General features: G+C 44.3%; 1 protein-coding gene across 2 annotated transcripts in view; it reads left to right on the forward strand.

Annotated features, from left to right (window-relative positions):
• Positions 1-22,886, forward strand: part of GRB2 (growth factor receptor bound protein 2) — a 68,997-nt gene extending 46,111 nt beyond the window's left edge. For both annotated transcript variants that reach the window (XM_033848572.2, XM_033848573.2), the window contains exons 3-6: positions 10,251-10,348; positions 16,736-16,858; positions 19,858-20,026; positions 20,781-22,886. In XM_033848572.2, coding sequence (XP_033704463.1) covers positions 10,251-10,348; positions 16,736-16,858; positions 19,858-20,026; positions 20,781-20,966 — 576 coding nt within the window. In that variant the 3' untranslated portion in view covers positions 20,967-22,886. The remainder of the gene's footprint in view (positions 1-10,250; positions 10,349-16,735; positions 16,859-19,857; positions 20,027-20,780) is intronic.
• The last annotated feature ends 2,340 nt before the right edge of the window (positions 22,887-25,226 follow it).

Genomic DNA, 25,226 nt, shown 5'->3' on the forward strand with positions numbered 1-25,226 from the left:
GCCTGCATTCACCTCCACCCTGGGAATGGGGTGGGGAATTACCACTGCACCCAAGTCCCTCTGTCTGTCATGTGGTTACAGACTCTCCTGCCATGGAGCTAGATTAGCTGCTTCAGAAAATTTTGGAACTAGGTTTTTTTTTAGTTCAGAATGGTAGCATTCTAGGTGTAAAGACCCCCTAGCCTCGAGTGTTTCAGAACCATAGATCTTTTTTTTTTAATACAGCAGTTTCTTATCAGTCATCTATTTTATACATATTAGTATATACATGTCAATGCCAATCTCCCAAGTCATCCCACCCACCCACCCACCCCCACCTACCCCCAACACTTTCCCCCCTTGGTGTCCATACGTTTGTTCTCTACGTCTGTGTCTCTATTTCTGCCTTGCAAACCAGTTCATCTGTACCATTTTTCTAGATTCCACATATATGCATTAATATACAATATTTGTTTTTGTCTTTCTGACTTACTTCACTCTGTATGACAGTCTCTAGGTCCATCCACGTCTCTACAAATGACCCAGTTTCGTTCCTTTTTAAGAGCCATAGATCTTTATGCAGTTGCCAGTGATTAGCTGAGTGACTGATGCCTTTTTTTCTGTTACATTCTGTGAGGTGACTTTGGGGCACGGAATGACTAAATCAGTAGACCCTATTTAGTTCACATCTTGAATCAATAAGGCCTAAGTTAAACTTAATGACCTCTGTTGTCATTAATTTTGGGGCAGAGGAGGGCTTTTTGGGAGCTCCTGTTTTTGGTTTATTTGCTGAAGCAACAGGAAGTGAGTTAGATCTTAGAAGGGGGAGCTGATGAATGTAAGCAGGTTTGCCTGTCATCAGAGAACAGGCAACTGCTGCTCCCCTGGCTTAGGAGGCTTTGTTTGCTTTTTATTTAGTTTGGTGTTTTTGAGGAGAGGGTTGTAGAATTTAACCTAAAATTGAAAGCCTTCTGTTAATGAACAAGGAGAGTAGCTAAATACATATATATTGCTAAAGTAAAGAATTAGCCGTAGTTTCTGATTATTTTGGTTATTTCCAGTTAGGAGTTCTTATACCATTAGTAAAGGTTTTACTTTTCAACTTAAGGAAACTTAACCAATCTTTTAGTTAATGACTGCCAAGTGTGGCCAAGGAAACCATCCGTCCCTACGTTTGCTTGATAGCAAGTTGGGAAGTCGGCCATGTTCCTTCTACTCAAAGTTCTATACAAGCTGAGCAGAACTAAAGATGCAAACAAAGAATATAACCAGGGGGCAGGGGGGATAGGAAGAATATAACCTAGCTCACACTTCCCGCAGGAAGTTTTCCTGTATCCCCTAAGCTGGACTTAGGTCTTTCCCTTCGGTGTTTGGAACGCAGATATTTTCTGTTGAATGGACATTTGCCACAGTACCTGTAATTCCCCGACTCCTGGAGTCCATCACACTGTGTTGCAACTAGCAGTTTACTAGATAGACTCTAAGCTCCCTGGGGAGAGAAGGGTGGCCATTGCGTCCTAAGCTTACCTAGCTCAGGGCTTTGCACTCTTGTTGCAGAGTGCTTGCCTGGTACAGGCTGTCACATGATTGCTGAGTTTTTCAAATGTACAGAATTTTCTCTCTTGAAACTCCCTCATATTTATCTTTGTCTCTGCCCATCCCCTGCGCCCAACTGCCCCAAATCCCTGCAGTTGAAATTCTGACACTCTTGAGAGCATTTCACTCTTCTGTTGAGCAGTCAACTACACTAAAGTAGGGTGTCTTCCACAAGACACAAAGCACAGAAGACAGTTATTTTGAATGGAAACTCTTGGTACCCCTTTGGTATAAAGAGTTTATTTTGGGGTACTGCCTGTGCATTTAGGTTTCACTGCCTCCAGATTCATCTGGGTGGAGTAATAGCTACATAAGTGTGAACAACCTTCCTGTTTTGTTAAAATGTCATGAGCAGCTTTTCTTAATGACAGCTGAACCTGGAAAGGTTGATAAGTGTCTGATTCGTTGTTTTGTTGTTGTTGTTTTTGAGATTTTTTTTGACGTGGACCATTTTTAAAGTCTATTGAATTTGTTACAATATTGCTTCTGTTTTGTTTTGATTTTTTGGCTGCGAGGCATGTGGGATCTTCGCTCCCTGACCAGGGATCAAGCCCGCACCCCCTGCATTGGAAGGCGAAGTCTTAACCACTGGACCGCCAGGGAAGTCCCTCTAATTCGTTTTTTGAACACTAAAATATTTCTCAGAGAAAGAAAAATATCCTGATTTGGTTATTCTTCTTACAATTATTCTTATAATAATAATTTGGTTAGTCGTCTTAATTGTTCATCTTGCTACATATGTGAACATTATAAAGGAAGTCTTCCATTTTAAAAAATGTGTGAATGGCCCTGAACTCTTAATATAATCAGTGTGTGTGTGTGTGTGTGTGTGTGTGTGTGTGTGTGTGTGAGTGTGAGAGAGAGAGAGAGATCATTTTTCTTTCTACATCAACTTGGCTGACATTCAAAAGAATAAAAAAGGTGAAGGTCTTCATGGTGTCCTTTGTAAAGCTTTTGGTGGAGGAGTTGTAGCTATAAAATTAACACTCTGCAAAAGTAAGTCACTAGTCAGACATGCAGGCTGAACCAGGCATCTTAACATTCCAGGAAGTGCCCCCATGCTGAGAGCTGTGAGTCGGGACACGTGTATAGATACAGAGCTACAGCTCTTCCCTCCCTAGTCCACCCAAGGCATATTTTCTCAGTTTCATACTGAAATTTCCCTTCCCTGCCTACCCACCCCACCCTTACACTTTTTTATCTTGGAGAAAGTAGAAGCAGGTAGTGTTGTGGAAAAGATGTGGGGTACCCCGTTTTGAGGTGCTCGCCATAGAAGTTTTTTGGCAGTGATGCTTAAGGTACAGGAAGACTGATTGCCTCATTCTATTACTTCCTTTATTTTGCATCTCCTTGCGGGGAACAAATTCATGACAGTCAGTCTTCTTTCCAGGGTCTATTTAAGATGTTATTATTTTCACCAAGGAATTTCATGGTAATGTATAATGTGTGGTGCTCTTTCTGTTGTCCCTAGACCCAGCTAGCTCTGTGATCCTGTATGCATTACTTAGAACAAAGCCCCCACATACCAGTCAGTTCCTCAAAATATGCTAGATGCTATTCTGAGAACCATGGAGAATACCGATGAGAAGTGGCATGGAGCCAGCTTTAGGGTGCTTGCAGTCAAGTTTAGGAGAGGACCAAAGCATTCCAGTACACAGTACAAAGCAGTGGTAGACGAGATGTGAATAGATGAGGAAGAGAGGAAGCATGAGAGATGCAGTACAGTGTGTTTAGAGGTCGCTGAGTTGACTAGCCTGACTGAACTGAAAGGTTCATTTAGAGAAGCAGTGGGTGGGAAGAACTGAAAGTAGGTGATGGCCAAATTATGAAAAGTGGAATGCCAAACTAAGAATAATTTGGATCCATAGAAGGCTACTTAAGACTTTTTAACAGAAAAACAGTGGTGTTTGAAGTGATTCAGAGCACTAAATAGATTGAGGTCAAACCAGGACAACCTTAAACTATGAAACCTGGACCTTTTGGGAGGTGGCGGGGCAGGGTGGGGGGTAGGCTTGGCCTCTTGATCCAGCAGTGTTTCCCTTTCAAACTGATGCCCATTGATAGCAGCTGTTTAGAGAGGGTAGAGAGAGCCTCTCAGGCAATGGGAAAAAAGGCACTGTTCCTGGGGTGTAACTGGTTTGTATTCAAATGGCAGTATATAAGTGATGAGTGATTTTACCAATAGAAAATTTGGGAGTTTGGAGGTTTTCTTTCCTCTCCCTTCCTCCCTCTTTTTCTTTCTTTTCCTTTTAAAATTGTTAAGAGGGCAAAACCTAGCATGTGTCATTAGTGGTCAGAAGGTAAACTTGACCAACAAATGCCCTTTGGATTTCTTTAGTTTGGTAAATAGAATCCTTTCTTAAAAGGAAAATGATGTAAAAAATTGATTTAGGGCTCCTTGATCCCCAAAGAAATGAATCTTCTGGAAATACCCATTTCAAAGGGAACTAAAAAACACATTTCGTGGCACAGATATTATACTTTTGTTGAAAGAGTTCATCACCATAAGGTAAAAATACCCCCTTGATTTGATATCATTACATAAATTTGGAGTAACTCATCTACAGTGTGGGTGTTTTTCATGCTTTGGCACACAGTAGAGCAAGCAGCGTAGCCAAGATGTTTTTCATGTTGAGCAAAAACTTTAACAGATGGAGGTGGTGATTGTAGAGCACTTATTTAAAGTGTTAGGAATGAATCAGTGTAGTTTGAGGCTGAGGCAGTAATCCATACTAAGGGAGTCTGAGAAGTTGAAGAGCATCCTAATAATATATGTAACAGGCAGCTGAAGAGAACTGATTTTAAATGGCTCTCCCAGTACTGTTACCCTAGCCAGGGCCCTATAGAATTTTTCTTAGGGGTTAAAGTCTTTAAAAAGCCACTCTGTGTGCATGCGTGCGTGCGTGTGTGTGTGTTTTCCTTCCCTATTCTAAGAACTTGAAATTATGTGGTAGGGTCACCATAATTCTTTAAATTTGTCTTCAAGTCCTGGCAGTATTTCAGTGTTGCTTGTGTGGGATTGATTGATCTTTAAAGAGCTGGGGAAACTCACTGGCTTATGTAGAATTTCTGTAAAGCAGGGACCAGCTGTAAGTGGTATTTTTGTTTTTTAAGTGGTGGAAGAGCTTAAATATGTAATTGTTCCTATCTTTTATGCACAAATGCTCTTTCTTATAAATTGCTTCACAAATGCTATAAAACTTTGAATAATTTTTCCCTGAAGAAATGTTGAACCCTGTGCAAGCTGTTAGAATTAGAATGTATGTTGAAAGCTTTGATGGGACTACTGTTCTGGAACTGCACAGCTTTTTTTTTTTTTTAAATCATGATTCCTTCTTCTTTTTGTTTTGTTTTGTTTATTTACAGATGACTGCATATGTTCAGGCAAGAAAATACCCCCGTATTTCAAAATACAGCAGTCTATAAACAAAATTCTTATCTACCATTTTCCTAAACGACACATTTTTTTTCCTGTAATTTGTATAGAAAATTAAGTGCAGTTCTTGTCTCCCAGGATTTAAGGGAGACAAGAACTCCCTTATGGGAGTTCAGGGAAGGGACAGGGAAGGGCATTACCTACTGTAATCCTCGAACTCAGCATTTAAAATTTTTTTTGAAGTAAACACAGAAGTTTTGTACTCTGTTTTGTACAGAGTACAAAACACAGAAGTTTTGTACTCTGTACTCTGTTAATACGTGTGCTCTGGGTACCCATGGGCAGCATTACATCAAAGATACCTAATTTGGTAAAACTCAGCCCCAAGGATAGCCATGTTTTGTTAGATCTAATACTGCTAAATGTGTAAGGCAGAGTAACTACTGTGAAATAAATGTGTCCACTGCAACAGCTGGACGGTAGCTCTGTAGTGAGCCATGCTGCTCATTTTCTCATTTAACCTCCTCAGTAACACTGAGAGGTAGGTATTATCACCACTTTATAGATGGGAAACCAAAACTTAGAAAATGGCCGTATGCCCAAGGTCACATAGTTCATTGCTGGTGAAATTGGAATTTGAACCCATGTGTTTATTCGCCTCTTGAATCCTACCAGATCAGGTGCATCCGAAGGGGTCTGAGCCCTAAATCTTTGAGCTCTGGCTTTTTTTTCTTTCTTCTTTTTTAAACTATTTGGAAACCTTTAAATTGGTATTAGTAAAGATGGAAATTTGCATTGCCTTTAGAATGGTCTCAGATTGGGGGTGGGGTGGTGGCAGCAGTGAATAAAGTTACCAGATTATAGAATATAGAAAAGTAGAACATGTGGAATGCTCTGAGTTGTCCGTAGTGAAGAAAGTTTTATTTCTGGGAATTTTTTTCATAGGTTAGTGATGGCAAACTATCATGGTGGGGGTTTCTGAAGCCTCGTTTTGTTATTTTCTGCTCCGCTGTGTATTTTCGGTGTGAAAAGTTTGTACCGGAGGCGTATGAGGCCCTGGTGTGTGTTTCTTACATCTAAATTGGACCATAGTATTACTGTGTTCTCTTGACTGAAATACTTCTTTCAGTTGAAGTATGATATATGTGTAGAAAAGTTACATATCGTAAGTGCACAGTTCAGTGAATTTTCACAGACTGAATACACCCAACTTGCAGGTCAAGAAGTTTAACATTAGCAACAGCTCAAAAGCACCTATTGTGTCCCTTCCATCAACTGGAATATTTTAATTCTCCTGTGTGAACCTCACATCATTCCTTATCTTTTAGGTTTCTGCCTGATTGTGGCTCTAACATTGTCTTTCTGCAACCAGAAAAAGAACAAATAAAAACTTCACTGAAACTTGTCTCTTCCTCCTTTCATAATCTTATCTCTTGATCAGTCTGCTTCCGTTAAACCAAAGTGTTTTGATGGCTACAAAGTCATAACTTGAGGGAATATGGGGGTTGGCATAGAACATGCGACTGTGGGGTAAGAGCTAAAAACATTCCTTGGAATTTTCAAAACGGAATGAAAATTTGGTGGTCGAACTCAACCGTCTATTTGTTAAGAGGTAATGAATGAGCGAATGGTAAGTTGCCTGTGTTTTGGGGAAGTGGTGATAGGAGCAGTTCCTCCTTCTCAGAACTCTGATGGGGCCTTAACAGCTTACTTGTGAAGGATGTGAACTTTCATCTAAAGCCATAGCAAATTCAGTACAGTCTCTGTAGGTGCAAACTCATCCTCCACATGTGGTTCTGGTGCCCTTCCCTGCTCTACTTGAGATTCACTTATGTCAGTTTGTGCCCTTGGCTGTTTTTTGGTTTTTTTTTTTTGTGGTACGCGGGCCTCTCACTGTTGTTGCCTCTCTCATTGGGGAGCACAGGCTCCGGACGCGCAGGCTCAGTGGCCATGGCTTACGGGCCCAGCTGCTCCGCGGCATGTGGGATCTTCCCGGACCGGGGCACGAACCCGTGTCCCCTGCATCGGCAGGCGGACTCTCAACCACTGCGCCACCAGGGAAGCCCCCCTTTGTTGTTTTAAGCATTTGAATAAAACTTAATTTTTAACTCTGAAATTATGCCATCCTGGGCTTTCAGGGCTTGCGTGTGAAAGCTGATGTACCAGCTGGGTAGAAAAACCTGATGCCAGGTGGCCCCAGGCTTGTCCTGTGCTTTGTCTCCCACAGAACCAATCTGTTCTTAAACTATCGAGTAAAGAGATTTACAGGCATGCACAGCCACACCTTGGCTTTCTGGCAAAGTGATATTCTAGATCCTAGAATATTCTAGAGAACCAAAATTTTAGCCTCCCATGTATTCTGACATTACATTAAAAATAAAGCGGACTTCCCTGGTGGTGCAGTGGTTGAGAGTCCGCCTGCTGATGCAGGGGACACGGGTTCATGCCCCGATCTGGGAAGATCCCACATGCCGCGGAGCAGCTGGGCCCGTGAGCCATGGCCGCTGAGCCTGCGCGTCCGGAGCCTGTGCTCCGCAACAGAAGAGGCCACAACAGTGAGGGGCCCACGTACCGCAAAAAAAAAAAAAAAAAAAAATCTAAGCATTGGTGAGTTCCCTGGTGTCCTAGTGGTTAGGATTCTGGGCTTTCACTGCCGTGGCGGGGGTTCAGTCCCTGGTTGGGGAACTGAGATCCCACAAGCCACCCGGCCAGTATTCTTCTTCTTCTTCTTCCTCCTCCTCCTCCTCCTCCTCATCATCATCTAAACGTATTAGTTCCATTTTTCCCTACCTTCTTGGGGAGAAAAGCATACAAACACCAAGTATTAATTTTGTTCTGCAGAAAACCATAGTTCTAAAATGGTGCCAAATCTGGGAGTTGCCCTGGAGTTTCTTTTATTGTCGTGGGGCATTTTTTTAGGGGGAGGTTTGCCTCTGTCCTAACAAAGGTGACAAGAAGAACGTGCAGTGCTTCCCTAGTGGTGCAGTGGTTAAGAACCCGCCTGCCAATGCTGGGGACACGGGTTTGAGCCCTGGTCCGGGAAGATCCCACATGCCACGAAGCAACGAAGCCTGTGCGTCACAACTACTGGAGCCTGTGCGCCTAGAGCCCGTGCTCCGCAACGAGAAGCCACCGCAATGAGAAGCCTGTGCACTGCAACAAAGGGTTAGCCCCCGCTTACCACAACTAGAGAAAGCCTGCGTGCAGCAACGAAGACCCAGTGCAGCCAAAAATAAATAAATTTAAAAAAAAAAGAAGAACATGTGGTTGGTTCTAAGAACTCCTGGCGTGTAGAACCTTTTCTGCAAGGTTATTGGTCACAAATTAAAACTGGCCTTTTCCAAGTGATTACCTTATTCTGTTTTCATGTCCAAATGGGCCATAATGCTTTATAAGATAATTACTAGACCACATTTTTCTTCCAGCCCTTCTTTTTGGTAGACAACAAAATCCTGGCCTAAAGCTCCTTTGGCTCTTGTGCTGTTGAATCTTCTGTGATGCTGGTGGGTTAACCTTGGTGCTTAGGGACGGACGTTGATGTCATTGTGGCAGGGAGTGCCTTAAGAGCCCTGTCCCTCTCAGACCTTCGTCCTTGGTGTGCGGGTGTGCTTTATAATTGTCTAGCAACAGAATAACTTTTCTGGCCACAGTACAGTTTTTGAAATGCATATTTTAAAATTATAAGTGTATTTTACATATATTAGTTTATTTCATCACAGTATTTAATAAATAAATAAAAATTTTTAAGGGAAAATTGATGAAAAGAAAAAAGTTTTCATCACTGAGGCTGATGGGATTTAGCAATAGCTTGTTACCTTATCTTGTGCACATGTAAACTCAGTGACTGACACTGAGGGTCCGAGGTTAGCCAGCATCACAGATAGGCACCAGCTTTGTAAAACTCTGCAGGGCATAGCCTTTTTTCAGAAGTGAATTCACTGGTCGGCATCATTAGTGCAACTGAGCTATTTGTTGGTATCTATCAGTCTTATCTACCCTTTCCAAAGTTGTATCTCACTTGGAAATGTCAATACATATACATCAAGCAGTCCAGGTTCTAATTTGGCAGTGAGTACAGCATTGTTCAGCATCATGAGTAAATAATTTGGTAAAGAATTTTACCAACTTCCTTTTAGAATTTTGCTCTGTAGTATAGATTTACTACCACTGTACTAGTCCATCAGCATTTTCCTGTGTTCGCCATTTTTGAGTTAGGCTCACATGTCTATTTTCTCTTTTAAGTTACTTTTTAAAATGTCCTATACCCTTTGCCTTTTGTTAGAAATCTGGAATTCAAAGGGTGGCTTTTATACTATGCCTAGATCTATTCTGCCCACCCCCCCTTTTTTTTTGGCTGCACCATGTGGCATGCGGGATCTTAGCTCCCTGACCAGGAATCGAACCCATGCCCCCTGCAGTGGAAGCGTGGAGTCCTAACCACTGGACCACCAGGGAAGTCCGTATTTTGCTCCCTTTAATACTCTGCAGATGATAGGCTATCCATATAAGTCAGTATTGGAGAGCACACTCGTTTCAGTTTTGAAAATCTGCATGGGATTCATTAGCCCGTAACCTTGGGTAGGCTGTTTTCACTTTGCAGAATGCAGGGGCTCAGTTGTGTGGTCTCTGGGCCTCCCCTGGAATGGGACCCATTGGTGTGCTTCCAGCATTCTCTAACTCGGACACATCGTGGCCCTTGAGGGTAAGAGAAGTAAGTAGGACTTACCGTGCTTTTTCATTAAAATACGGTTTTCCCACACAAGGGCACATGGCTGTGCATGCAGGTAGCAGCGGGACGGTGGCTGACCCATACTTGGGATAACCTAGAGACAGTATGAGGAAATCCCAAGATTGGATCTCTGTGATTCTGGAAATTGGCTTGAAGATCCCTGGAGAGGTTTTCAGGCTCTTTCTGTTGCTGCCCAGTTGTTGTGCGGTTATACCTACTCTCTTCCTTTATTCTCCAGTGTCAGTGTTTGCTGTTTTCCAGAAATCTCCTCACAGAAACTCATCTTTTATTTTTCCCTCCCTCTGCTTTTCTACTGAGGTTTTAATGCTAGATGTTTGGGAACCTGAATTCTCATTTCCAGACACAATTCCTTTTTCTTTTTAAGTATCAGAGTTGACATAATGCTGGTTGTTTTAAAAATTACAAGTTTTACATCCATGTAACTGATAATACTCCAAATAACACCTTTTACAAACAAACCTAAAAGGCAACATAGTCGTCTTCATGGCTACCCACTTAAGAGTGAAAAGGAAATGATTGCTTTTTTTTCCTTGTCTTAATTCTTTTCAGGTTTTGAATGAAGAATGTGATCAGAACTGGTACAAGGCAGAGCTCAATGGGAAAGACGGCTTCATCCCCAAGAATTACATAGAAATGAAACCACATCCGTAAGTTGGGCTCTGCTGACCCTCCAGGGTCAGACCCATCTGCTTGTTCAAATGATGCTTTTAAAATTGAGATCATTGGGATGGATGTCATACTTTTTATTCTGTCTTCTCAGGGAATTAACAAAGCATGTTGATTTTTCCATGTTAGTAAGAGTATATAATGAGAGCATAATAGTCAATAATAGTGTATGTTTTAGGTAACTGTCAGTGATCTTCAAATGATAAAACAGCAGTTACGCAGGTCCATAATTCTTTCTCTGTGAAACCCTTTGTGCCAGATGTGTTTCATAATTCTGCATTTTTTGAGTTTTAGAAAGGGTATTTATCACGTGGTTTTGTATTGACATGTTTGATATTCCTATGGGACCATATCTTAATAATCTTGGTATCACCAGAGCACAATACTTGGCATATAATTGGTTCTCAGTAAATGTACACTATAATCACTGCCCTACCCCTCCATTTTAGTGTTCCCACTTCAGAGAAAACAAAGTGCTCTCCTACTCCAGGCTGCTGAGAGCAGTGAGAAAAAAAATTTTTTTTTTTTTAAATTCCAGAACCGTTTATTGTTGATATATGACATGGTGGGATCCTGGGAGCCCTTACAGACCACTTTCCTCCCACCCTTACCCACCACCTCTTTTATTGTCTCTGCCCTTACAGACCACTTTCCTCCCACCCTTACCCACCACCTCTTTTATTGTCTCTGCTCCTCCCTCAAAAGCAGTCATTTTCTTGTGAGTATGTCAGGGAGAACTGAAGCATTTAATGCTCAGACTAGAATGCCACCGAAACACGAAGAAACGGTAGATCCTCTGTATCTACTTGTTCTAACACAAAATGGTTTTAACCATTTTGTTTTAACACATTAACCATTTTGTTTTAACACAAAAAGACTTTCAGATGACTGCCCCACCTCGAGTAGCAGCCCATTTGTCCCTCTCCCCCATTGTCACTGTTCTGATGTGTCCCTGTCATTTCTCTTCCCCCAAGTACTGGAGCAAAGATCTTAACCACATCTTATCTTACACAGCTTTTACGTCATCTTACAAAGAACTGAATGCTGTAGAGCTCAAAAGCGCCTTGACAACGGTCTAGTTCATTCCTCTTTATGCTGCAAATTAGGAAAGCTTCCAGTATTTTTATTTCAAAACTACTAATTTATGAATTAATAAACTAATATACTTCTCTTTTTTTAATATTTTAATTTTATTGGTGTGTAGTTGATTTACAATATTGTGTTAAATTCTTTTCTCATATAGGTTATCACAGAATATTGAGTAGAGTTCCCTTGTTGGTTATCTTATATATGGCAGTGTGTGTATGTTTATCCCAAGCTCCTGATTTATGAATAGAGTTCTCATTTTAAAAGACTCACAGTGTAGAAAACTATAGAGCAGTGTGAGTTTCTCCCCATACATGTACCCCTTTTAGAGGTAACCACCACTAGCAACTAAACATGAGCCAAATGCTACCTTTTGAACTGAATCTGTTCTAAAATGATTTGCCTCTATGAAACAAAACAGATGATTCAGGAGCTTCACCCTAAAACTGTCTGTTGGATTCATGTTTTGGTCGCTGAACTCTTGCACAGTTCTCACTATGTGCAGAGACCGTGCTAGGTGCTGGGAAGTTAGGTTCTGTAGTTAAGTTATGGTATAATAAAACGTCCATGTAGTTAATGGGAAGTTCTTTGAGAGAGCACATCCAGGAAGCCTGGAGAGAGATTGGGTTACCCTGCAGTTTGGTAATAGGAAGATACCTATGCAGAAGTTTCTATAATGAAGAATCTGTGAGGTCCTCAAGGAAACTTCTTATATTTCAAGAAGAACCAGGCACCTTATAATAGCTCACTAAATGTTTCATTGAATGATTTAAAAGGAGAAAACCAGTCTAACTGTGAAGTATATTTTTCTAGTTTTTGTTTGAAACTTGTACTATCGTGTATCTTTGTAACTATGTGAGTTTGATCTCTCCCCTTCTCCCCTAAAAAAGATATTAGATTCCTTGAAGAATTTATGTCTTCTGCTTTCATACTCCCTTGTAACTTGTGCCTTGCCTCTGCACATAGTAGCTCAGTAAGTAGTTTTGAATTGATACTCAGATGCAAATTCTTGTACAAAGGCTGGGACCAATTTGTTCATGATAATAAAAGCCAGAAGTATTAAGTCTTCAGAGGCGTACGTGGAAAAGATTTGTGGCCCCTGGTCAGTGGATTGATAATGTCCCTTATTTGAGGTCCCTGTGATGTTAGATTGGCTGTTATTAACACACAGCCATGCCCAGGTTACTAAAATGTAGGCACAAGCAGTGATATCCAAGAAACTACAAAAGATGAGCATGAGATTATTATAGATTCCCGGGAATTGTACTAAGCACAGTTTTGCATTCTTGTGGCCACTTAGTGTCCATATTTGCTTTGGGGGCTGTGTGGGCTTTTCGTGGACAGCATCACAGAATACACCCCATGGGGAGAAGCAGTTGGATAGTGGTTACTGGGAGTCACATAGTGCATCCTACCTCGGTCCACACAAGCCAAAAATTGGTGCACATCTATTCCTACAATCCGCCCTCAAAATAGATCAAGGATTGGCTAAACCTTTTCTGTAAAGGGCCAGATAATAAATATTTTAAGCCTTGTGGGCCATGTGCAGTCTCTGTCATGTCACATATACTTCTTTGGTTGAATTTTTTAAAACAATCCTTTAAAATTTTTTTAAATAGTCTTAGATTGTGGGTCACAGCAAAACTGGAAAGATTTAGGCTGAGGGCCATAGTTCGCTGACTTCAGCATTAGATCCAGTGATAACAAAATCAACTTAGGTTCCTTTTCATTTTTCCTTTTTTTTTGGCGGGGGAGGCTACATTGTGTCTTCGTTGCTGCGGGCGGGCTTCTCATTGCAGTGGCTTCTCTTGTTGTGGAGCATGGGCTCTAGGCAAGTGGGCTTCAGTAGCATTTGGGCTCAGTAGATGCAGTGCATGGGCTCGGTAGTTGCGGTGCATGGGCTCAGTAGTTGGGCGCTCGGGCTCAGTAGTTGTGGCACACGGGCTTAGTTGCTCTGCAGCATGTGGGATCTTCCCAGACAAGGGATCGAACCTGTGTCCCTTGCATTGGCAGGCGGATTCTTAACCTCTGTGCCACCAGGGAAGTCTGCTTTTCATTTTCATATTTCCAGGCTGAAGGGGAATTCAGCAGAACATCAGACTGTAATTTTTATATTAAATAAAATGCCTGTGGCTCTAAATCCTTGTTTTTCTTCAGATTGTTTCAGGTGACGTCGGCACTTCAAATCTGACTGTTGGGAACATAGGAAAGGCCACCTTCCTTGGATAGTTGTAGTTACTGACCTGATGGATGGATTAGCTTTTTAGGAAGAGTCACTCTCATGCCTGCTCCTCTCTCCCCACTGTAAAGAACTTTGGAATAATAATTGATCAGGAAGCATCCAGGCCCCATGGTGGTGTTCTTCACAGACTCTAGCTGGAACGCAGGCAGTGTTCATCCATCCAAGCTCTGCAAAAGGAAACCATATTGCCAGAAAAGACCATCACCCTGTACCTGTGCAGTGGTGGGCCTCACAGGCCTGTTTCACATTAACAGGGCTGCTGTGTGACTGGATGTCCATAAGTACAGGGTCAGTGTTGGTTTCATAGCTATGGGAGGGTACAGAGTACCAGGCCCCTCCTTCCATCTCCCCAGCCTCCCTTACTTCCCTTTTTTAGTTTTTGTTAGGGAGCAAGAGGGAAGTTTAAAATGGGGTATGGGGCTTCCCTGGTGGCGCAGTGGTTGAGAGTCCGCCTGCCGATGCAGGGGACACGGGTTCGTGCCCCGGTCCGGGAAGATCCCACATGCCGCGGAGCGGCTGGGCCCGTGAGCCATGGCCGCTGAGCCTGCGTGTCCAGAGCCTGTGCTCCGCAACGGGAGAGGCCACAACAGTGAGAGGCCCGCGTACCGAAAAAAAAAAAAAAAAAAAAAAAAAATAATGGAGTATGACCTAATATAGCATTTGAGCTAACAAATTAAACACAGACTACGAAATGATTGTTGGCATTAGTGTTGCAACATGAGTTGTATATACTGGGGGTGGATCCAAATATGTGCTTTTCACATTAAATGCATATGGATGGGTGCCTATGGGATGTAATAAAGGCTTGAATTGGAAATAAGCTGCCTCCTCCCATTAGCTTTCTCCCTTGCTAATTGTATTGTAGTATAAACCCATCTTTTAAAAAATTTTAAGAAGTTTGACCATAGCCATGTAGTCACACGTAAATATCACCATTAAAAGAAGTTAAAGTTACAACAGTATAAAATGCTAAGGAAGTGTAGGATGGTGGTATTAAATGTTATAACTGAGAGTGATAGCTGTTCCTCATAGTGTCATATCCCTTATGTTGTGGGACATCCTCTTTTTCTAGAGGGAGGAAGCGGGGGAGGGAGTGTGTGTGTGTTTAGTGAAAATGGGAACAGGTACAAAAGAAGTATTTAATAAAATGGTCTCCAACTAATTTTCCATTTTTCAATCTGGGTGCTTATAACGGGTGTTTTTTATGAAGTAAATCTTTGTAAAAATTCCAGTTAGAGTACTTTGCTTCACCACAGGTTTTGGTTTTTTTTTCCAAGTTTAAAATAAAAATGAGTTAATTTTAAGCTGAGAGGAAGAAAATACTGCCACCATATCTATATATTTGTGCACCATAAGGGAAGGTCCACAAACATACACATCTAACTGCCAGCAGTTGCTGCCTCTGGGGAGTTTGAGGGAAGAGTCTTGCTTATTTTTACTTCACGTACATCTAAGCTATTTTAATTTATGTTCATTACTTATACCTTAAAAAAGGAAAGCAGAAAGGAAAATGCCTGCCTGCTGGAAGATTTGGGGGGGTCTAGGAGGAAAGAATGTGACTGTTGGGGAACTTCTCGCCACCTCTCGGCCAAATGGCTACTGAGTGCACGGGCACTGCAATGTAAACCGGAGAGCACAGATGAAAACAGAAAGTACTTACGTGATCTCAACACTATGAGCTGTCCTTTCCTAGTGGGAGATAGTTCTGTTGTGTTACTACATGATTTCTCCTGTGTGGCCTTACTTCCAGGCCCTGGAAGACTTACCCTCAAGTTCTTTGTAGGTGCAGGAAGATAGGTTGTACCAGCTCCTCAGCGGCTTGGCATTACTTCACTTCAAATGAGAAAGATACAAGGCTGCGGATTTTAGGAATGTTTAAAGGTTACTAATGGCAACTTCTGAATGTATCCTTCCTAGCAGCTCCCATCCTTCTGTTTGAATTTTAGTATAGTGTATTGTTTCAGAGACATCTTGCAGTTGCTTATAAGTAAGATAGATATATGTTAGATTTATAACTTTAACAAACTCCTTGTATCTTTGTTATTCTAGTTTGCATATTTAATGCATATTAGTTACCATGTATGGAGTCTGATGAAGCAGGTAGGTCTTTATTAGTTACAAGTGGCATCGTTGCTTTTTTTAAAATAATAACACAGTAACGACAAGTTGCAAAGAGAACCTTGTTTTCAGTCATCTATCCTAATTAGTTGTGGCTTTCCTGTGAGAAGTGAGGTGCCTGTGACTTGAAGCTGTTTCAGAGATTTCTCCTCCTCTTCCTCATGGTCAGCCCCAGCCCCTGCTGCTCCTACCCTTTTCCATGAATTCACCCACTTTTTCTTGTGACCAAGGTCAGTTAGCATTGGGAGCAGAAGAATCTGTAAGTTACTCCAAATGAAAAAGTGAATTTTGCAACTAGCTGCCTCTGCACAGAGTAACGCATGGCATTCCTAATGGTTCCTGAAAACCAGACTCTGAGCGGTGACAGCAGAGAGTGGCCTTGAGAGGAGTGCCAACTACAGCTACGAGCAGAGGCTGCTCCCTCACAGCCTGAACCTCTTCCCTTTGTGCTGTTACAAGAAGTGGCCCTGTCCAGCTTCTGGGCCTTCCAGCTTTCCTACCCCTGTTTCTCTTCATCCCACTGTAGCAAGGCTGCTGCCTTATCAAGTGGCTGCAGGAAGGGCCTGTCTCACCTTAGATGGTTCATCATGTGCTCAAATCGATAGGCCTGGGCTTTCCCTGCTGCCTTGCTGATGAGTCAGTGGGGGGCCCAGTGAGCTTTGGCCCAGGAGGCCCATTTTTAAGTGTCTTCCTGTATAGAAAGTGGCCCACGATTGTGTCTTTTGAGTCACTGGGGAATGGAGGAGATGGTTGCAGGGAGATGGTCCCCCTCTCAAGGCGTGATGGGGCATGTGGAGACAGGAGGGTAGAGAGGGAGGCCCTTCCTTCAGCGAGGAGTGTTCTGTTACTCATATTTCAGAGGCTGGATATCCCGTTTCTTTGTGGGGAAGCAGATGTTGACTGGCTTGCCTTCCTTCCTTAGGTGGTTTTTTGGCAAAATCCCCAGAGCCAAGGCAGAAGAAATGCTTAGCAAACAGCGGCACGATGGGGCCTTTCTTATCCGAGAGAGCGAGAGTGCTCCTGGGGATTTCTCCCTCTCTGTCAAGTAAGTATTTACTACTTGGATTGCCTGGAATCCTGTCTTCAGATGATGGAAATGGTGAAGCCAGAGGCCAGGTGTCTGGGTACACACACCAAAGGTGGCAAACTGGGAGAGGTTGAGCCTAAACAGTATTTTATAAATCAGAAAAATTTACATTAAAATCCTAATTTCTGGCTCCTCTTAAAAATGACCTCTAGGAGCACTGGATTTAGATTCCCATGTGAAAACTGTCTTTAGTTGCTGAGCAGCAGCTGAGCTTCAGAGAGCAAATACTTGCCAGTTTTCCCCAATCCCCACCACTCTGCAGTGCTCTCCACACACACGGCTCTTCCCTTATCCGGGCACCCCTGCCCTCTGTGGGATTCCTGCAGCTCTGTAACAGCAACTGATCACTAGGTCAGCTGCCTTGTGCACCTTGACTAGGTGTCTCTCTGAAATCTACCAGTGTCATACTAGGCTTCACACTGACTTAAAAGGTGACCACAGGGGTTTGGGGGTTTTTGCTTTCCCCAGTGGTAAATTTAAATGTGGAAGGGAGCTGGTATGCAGGGAGTGGGGAAGGCAGGGAGTTATACCACCTTGGTATAACTCCTTGGTATAGAGAATATAAATTGGAACTTTGAGGATCCTAAGCTAATCACTTCCCATCTGTGACGTAAGGATTTTGAATCAAATTGTCATTTTTCCATATGTGTTTTGACTCTGTCCATTTCTAGTTAATATATTATCACAGGAAACCCTCCCCTAGGAATCTTAGAAATCACATCATCGTTTATGTGACAAAGAGGTGACTAGATTAAAAACTCAGATCACTTTAGTATACATTTAAAATGAAGGCTGTAAAACAATTTATTTGCCATTTACAAATGATATAAAGATTTTTCAGTTTCAAAAATCAGCTCAGTATCTTGTTTCATTTTAGGACCAAATGTGCAGTTAAAGTGTGGGTTTCTTCAATATAGATTTAAATATAAAATTTTTGTGTTTCTTTTCTCAGTGAAGATGTGGGAGGTGGTTTCAGGTGACATTTGCAGTATCTTTCGTATACGTTTCCAGTATAGTTAGGTTTTAGTCCCAACATGAAAAAAATCAAACTGGATCTAATAGTTTTTTTCCTCTTTTAACAATGGCTTTTTTTTTTTTTGAAACTTTCTTTTTTAGAGCAGGTTTAGGTTCACAGCAAAATTGAGTGGAAGGTACAGAGTTCCCGTGCACCCCTTACTCCCATATGCTTAGAAACAGTGGCTTTTTGATGTGCTTGATTAAACACCTGCATATGAGGACCTGGTGGGCTGAGAGCACCTTGAGGTGGAAGAGTCCTTATGCTTCTCATTAACTTGTGTTTCCGCCTCTGTTTTCCTTAACGTTTTATACTGACTGACCTGAGTATAAATCGAACAGTGGAGGACAAGGAGTACAAGCAGTTAATCCTTGAATGATGGCCAAAAACCCCATGGCAGTTCGGGTTCGGTTGTCTGATGACCATGCGCTGGCTGCCTGCCCGCCCATGCTCGTGCGCTGGCTGTCGGGAACCTCCCAGACCCTTCCGTTTTATCAAATAAAACCTTTAAAGTGTTCATGTATTTATTGCTTTAGAAATAAAATTTGAAACAGGTGTCATAACCACCTCTAACAACACAAGCACCTGCACCAAGGAGGTTCAAGAGTGTGCAGTCTTGAGTTTCAAGGCGTTGAGTCTAATGGAAAAACTGCAGTAGTTAACAGCTCACCGTTAGGGACCCTGTACCCCTTTCAGAAGCCACCTGCATTGCACTGTGGGAGTGGGCTCCCACGGGCCCAGAAGTGCCATTTCAGTATGTCCTTCTTCCTCATAAAGCTTTCTTCCTCGTCCACCGTTTTTCCCATGAAATAGTGCTGTTTCTAAGCACTTCGCACTTGTACTCAGTGGCTTCCTTAAAGCTCAGTGCTGCCACCTGCTGGGTTGATTTTAAGAAGTATTTACGCTTTAATACCAGCGATGGGAGGAGAGACTCTTAGTCGTTCATTTAACAGATCTTCATAGAGCGTCTTCTGAGGGCTGGGGGCTGGTGTGGACCTCAAGGACTCGGCAGAGAGTGGGACAGGCAGGGCCTTGTTTGAGCTGATGTTCTAGGCAAACAGCACGACGGTGGTGGGCCATTCCCACTCAGCCAGGCTCATGCTGTTTTTCTGGGCCATTGTAAAGAGAGCATTTGCCTTTTTACCAGGTGGTAGAGAAGCCTTTTATGGGGGGTGGCCTTTTATTTATTGTCCCAGCATGTTCTTTGCTTTTGAGATCTTTCCCCTTAAGTAGAGCTAAAATCCCTGAGTAGAAAACATGACTTTAAACTCCTCCCAGTTATAGGAAAATTGTTGGAAGTTGTCCAATCCCTCCTTTCCTCACCTTATTTCCTATCTTATCTTTTGTAGTCTTCAAATGTCACACAAGATTTCAGTTCTGTTTTTCATTTGGCACAGTGCAGGGCACATAGAGGCATTATATAGGTTAGGACTTTTTTTTTTTTTTTTTTTTTTTTTGCGTTACGCGGGCCTCTCACTGCTGTGGCCTCTCCCGCTGTGGAGCACAGGCTCCGGACGTGCAGGCTCAGCGGCCGTGGCTCACGGGCCCAGCCGCTCCACGGCATGTGGGATCCTCCCGGACTAGGGCACGAACCCGCGTCCCCTGCATCGACAGGCGGACTCCCAACCACTGCGCCACCAGGGAAGCCCAGGACATTTCTTTTTATTTACAAATGTTTTCAGAATTAGACAGACTGACAGGGTTTCCCTGTCTGGCGAGGATTCTTCCTGTTGTCACTGGTAATTGTCATCCTAATGGAGGGTCTCAGGGTGCTCTCCAGCCAGGAAGTCAAGTTGTGCTACAGTCCTGGGCACCCAGCCTGTGAGGGGCATGGCCAGCACACAAGTTCTCCAGGACACCTCCTTGGTGGGCAGGTGGCCCCTGGGTAGCTGGGACAGAGCCCTCTGGCCTGTTCTCACGTGTATCCTCTACCCCTCCCCAGGTTTGGAAATGATGTACAGCACTTCAAGGTGCTCCGAGATGGGGCTGGAAAGTATTTCCTCTGGGTGGTCAAGTTCAATTCTTTGAATGAGCTGGTAGATTATCACAGATCTACATCCGTCTCCAGAAACCAGCAGATATTTCTCCGGGACATAGAGCAGGTGCCACAGGTAAGCCTCGTAAGAGACATTGGGGTCATTCTTAGCAATTAAGAATAGCTCTTTAGGCAAGCAGGTGTTTTTTTAAAAGGTTCCTTTTGGATCTTCTGTGTTCATTATTAAGTCATGTTAAAGATTTGACGTTTGAAACAAAAAATAGTTTTGTCTTTTCCAGAGGCTGCTTCTCTGAAGCATTGTGTTGCTAGTTATCTTGTGTCTCTTGGAAGAAGGTCTTTAACACACCCTCAAATACTCTGCCTGGAAGTAAACTTTGGGGAAAATCGTACTGTAAGGGAGTGAAGTCCACACTCGTTCTTAAAATCCTTCTCACATATAATGGTTATTACCACCTTATTTTAGTCAAGCTTCTACCCTTCTCACTGTATAAAACCTTAAGGATTTTCTACGTGATGAAGCGATAGGAACTAAACCATTTCCACGTCTGGGATTGTAAACAAAACCCCACTGGCTGTTTCCGAAGTTCTTTCCTCTTGAAGCAGTACCTGCTGCTCTTTGCTTGATGCTGGGGTGCAGCCCGCCTCCACGGTGGGGACACCCAGGTGGTTTTGAGCACTGGTGAAGACTGCATGACACCCACCTCGGGTAAACTGTAAGAATTGGTGGGGAGGGGAGGAGAAGTGAGGGGTTATTTCAGGAAATGTGAAAAGGCTGGCACACATCAGTTTCCCCATCACCGGTCCGCTTACGAGGGGCTGGCCACGATCAGGGATGCAATGTGTGTTTTCTCCCTGCCCCTCTTCTGCAGCAACCGACGTACGTCCAAGCCCTCTTTGACTTTGATCCCCAAGAGGATGGAGAGCTGGGATTCCGTCGGGGAGACTTTATCCACGTCATGGATAACTCAGACCCCAACTGGTGGAAAGGGGCTTGCCACGGGCAGACCGGCATGTTTCCACGCAATTACGTCACCCCCGTGAACCGGAACGTCTAAGAGTCAAGAGATTATTTAAAGAAAGCGAAAAATTTTAAACACGTACAAAAGAATTAAACCCATCAGCTGCCTCTATCAGCAGCCTGTGAGGGAGCTCAGAATACCCAGCTGGGTCACCTGGTGACCCTCTCACTTTGGTTGGAACTCTGGGGGGTGGGAGGGGGAGTTGGATATAACAATGCCAAAACTTACCTATAAATTAAGAAAAGAGTTTTTATTACAAATTTTCACCACTGCTCCTATTCCTCCTCCTTTGTCCTTTTTTTCATCCTGTTTCCTCTTCTGTCCATCAGTGCATGACATTTAATGCCACATATAGTCCTAGCTGATGCCAATAATAAAAGAAAAGAAACCACGTGGGCTGATATTTTCTCTATGCAAAATGTCTGTTTTAGTCGGGACGACAGAACAGCCGCTTCTGTGTCCTGCGTTTACATGCACACACACAGGAGCGGGCCGGGAGCGGGCGGCCCTTGCCCTTTAGCTTCTGCCGGAGGAGGGAGGGCAAGTGGGAACCTGCCTGCCAGCCCCCAGTCCCCACCAGAATGTTGTGTCAGAGTTGGATGGGCGTGGGGGTGAGTGTGCCCCTCAGGGCTTCCTGCGAGCCAGGCCCCAAACCTGTGTCTCTCTTCCACGTTGGTTTCCCTTTCCGATGGTGTTCCTGAGCATGTTGTTTTTCTTAGTGCCTTCTGCCTTATTTCAAGGGTTGCTTATGAGTGGTGGTTTTTATTTGTTTTGTTTTAAAAATAAGTTAAAGACAGCCAATTTGTTTCCTACTCTGTAAATATTTTTTTCCCTCGGGGGAGGGGAGGACAGGGTAGGGAAGAGGAGACAAGTGAGATGAGGGTGTGGGCGTCCTGCCTGTGCACAGCCAGAGTCTTTAAGGTTCAACTTTAATATTTATAGCCCCTGGAGGTTAAGGGAGCCGTAGCCCCAGGGCACAGTGGGACCGGGTTACAGCCCTCCCTGCATCTGACTGGAGCTGGCTGAAAGGGGGGCCAGGGTCCTTGACCTTGTGGTCTCAGGTGTTGTCTGTGCCCTCTGTAGCCCCAGACACCCCCAGACACCAGTCTCTGGAGCCAGCAAGTTTCAAATGCAGGAAGGTTTAAATTGTATCAGGTTCTACCGTGTTCCTACACTGGGGTGGGGTATGCGGGCAGGATGAGCGTTTTCCCTTCATTTTTCTTACTCTGAAATCTAGGGGTATCTGTTCAGGGCTTTCACCTTTTGTGTCCCCTACCTGAGCTGCCCAGGTGAGCTTCAGGCCGCATTCAGGAAGCAGCCGGGTGGTTTTTCATGTCTCCATTCACAGCGGGCTGTGTTCATAGCTGCTCCACCCGACCCCCTGAAAAGGAAGTGTATCTGTGACGCAGTGACTGTTGGAAGGAAGATTGGAACGATAGGAAGGCTGAGTCCATTGCAAAGCTCTTTCTGTCCGTCTCCTGTTGGCTTCTTCTCCCTTGTGGTAACACGCCTGTGATCATCTTCTCCCCACCCTTCCCACAACAAAAACGGGGCCACTGGGAGTTGGTGGTGGCCTTTGGCTTCTGAAGTGGTCGGTCGGCGTCTCCCCTGGACTCTGGTTATGGAGCCGGACTCGGCCTGGAGTGGCCTGAGGCCCAGGAGGCGCTGCCCTCCCAGACACAGCGTCCGCCTCTCATCACCCCTGTCCACTAGCTTCTCCTCTCCTTGCTGATGATATGAGGAATCTCTGGCATTCTGCACCTGGACCATTTGATTGTTTTATTTTGGAATTGGTGTATATCATGAAGCCTTGCAGAACTAAGTTTTGTGTGTATATATTTAAAAGAAAATCAGTGTTTAAATAAAAAGACCTGTGTACTTAATCCTTTAACTCTGCGGGTAGCATTTGGTAGGTAGTGATTAACTGTGAATAATAAACATACAATGAATTCTTCACTCTGTATCTTTTCTTTTTTTCCCCTCGCCTTAAGGTAAAAACCTAAAGATTCTGTCAGGGAATCAGGACACTTGTGTCCTTATTTCCAACTCACCTCACTCCTTGGGGACCATGGGGGTCTCACTGGGCCTCTGGAAGAGTGATGCCCACATCACTGTTGATCAGAATCCCTGCAAGCATGTTCCCAGTGCAGAGTCCCACACGCCACACCCCACCCTCAGATTGCGTGGAGGGCACCAGCAGCGCCCGGTGTTTCCGACAGAAGCCACAGGCCGCAGTTTGAAAACTGGTGTAGTCTCAGTGCCTCGTAAGGACTAAGCACGGCTGGCTTGGTTCTCGTCCCCTCCTCCCACCTAAATAAATAAAGGACAGAAGGACAGAATAAGCCATGTTGAAGGAGTCTCAGTGTCCCAACTCGTTACAGCAAACTCATTGGCCCAGCGGGCTGCCTCGGGGTGACACTGGGCCTGTCACCACCCATAGAGCTGGCTACAGGAGGTCAAATAAGACTCGTTTAGAGAGAGAACAGGAAAGAAACCAAACCCAAGGAATTTCCACTTACGTTCTTGATCCTGTTCTTACACAAAGCCCCAGCACGCTTCCTCGCTTGTGGCTGCCCTGCTTGGATGAGAGAGTCTCCACTTCTCCCCTTCTCTGCAGTGACCGCGAGACAGAGCTTGACCCAGCGCTGCCCTGCTGGAGGCCACTGGGCTCAGGGTCCACCCAGGCTGACCGAGCAGAAGCCAGCAGAAGTTTCCAGAAGGGGCCATTGAAGTGAAAACTTCAGGCAGTGACTGTCAGCCTCCTTGAGGCTTTCTGCCCTGTTTTGACTCATGGCCTCAGAATAGCTTCAGAATTAATGGGGAAATGGCTGCTTTTGCACTACCAGTTTGGTCACAAGTTTCTGGGTGTCTGTGTCCCCCTCCAGCCCTGGGTCTGTCATTTCTGGCGGGGGAAGGCGTCTGGGTGGGAGCGCCTTTGGGGAGACTGCACCGTGGGATGTAGTGGGCCGGCTCGGCTGCCTGTGACGACTGAAAGCTCTGGTGGGTGAGTGGCCTGCGGCCTGCTCCCTGAGCTCCTCCCAGAGCAGCCCTCCGACCTTCTTCACACCTGGCGACCTGGGAGATGGCAACAGAAGCTCGTCTTCAAGGATGATTGTGGAGGGGCGGTGGTGACAGCTCCTCCCCAGCGCTCTGAGTCAGTGCCGCGCTGGAGCTGCTGAGGTGACACATGGAAGGAGAAAGGGGATGGGCACAGTGGTCTGCCTTTCCTCAACACTTGTCCCCTTGACCTGCTTACAGTAGGTGACCTTCAAGTCAGAACGTCTGGCTTTTCCAAAGTGCCTGGATAACTAGGAACGGTGAGCGAGGAATTGTATTTACGCGTGCGGGATGTAACTTCTAAGACACTGGATTTACATGTTATGCAAATTCTCCAGGTTGGATCTGAGAGACATAGAAAAATAGATGTGATCTGTTTTTCACAGGAGAGCAAGGAGAGGTTGTGTACTCGCAGAATGTATGTTCCTTTGGACACTTCTTACACTGGGGCTCAGGGGTTATAGGCACCTCCCTCCAACCAAGTCCCGAGGCAGGGGCCAGATGAAGCAGGGCCATGTAGCCACAGAAGGAGCTGGAAGTGGGCAACGCTGGGAGGGTTGGGATTTTTTGTTTTTGTTTTCAAGGATAGCTTTACTGAGGTACAATTTACTATCCTAAAGCCACCCATTATTTATTTGGCCACAGCATGCAGCGTGTGGGATCTTAGTTCCCAGACCAGGAATCGAACCTGTGCCCCCTGAGGTGGAAGCTCGGAGTCCTAACCACAGGACCGCCAGGGAAGTCCCACAAGTCACCCACTTAAAGCAGACCATTCAGCGGTGTTTAATATTCACAGGTTATGCGATCAATTTTAGAACTTTTTCATGGAAAAAGTGGAAACCATGTATCCATTATCAGTTACTTGCCATCTTCCTCCAGCCCCTCCCAGCGCTTGGCCGCCACCAGTCTACTTTCTGTCTCTATGGATTTGCCTATCAGAATAGGCAGTCCAGAATAGGCAGTCCAGAACTGTTTGCATAAACGAGATCATAAATACGTGGCCTTTTGTGGCGGCTTCTTTCACTCAGCATCGTGTTTCCAAGGCTCATCCACGGGGTGACACGTACCAGAACGTCATTCCTTCTTACAGCCGAATAGCACTCCCTGGTATGGAGACACCCTGTCTTTTTTATCCGTTCGTACAGTGATGAGCATTGGGGTTGTTTCCACGCTTTGGCTGCCGTAAACGATGCTGCTGCAGACATTCACGTGCAAGGTTTTATGAGACACACCCTGGAG

The sequence above is a fragment of the Tursiops truncatus genome, chromosome 20 (assembly GCF_011762595.2).
Source record: "Tursiops truncatus isolate mTurTru1 chromosome 20, mTurTru1.mat.Y, whole genome shotgun sequence".
Classification (NCBI taxonomy): Eukaryota; Metazoa; Chordata; class Mammalia; order Artiodactyla; family Delphinidae; genus Tursiops; species Tursiops truncatus.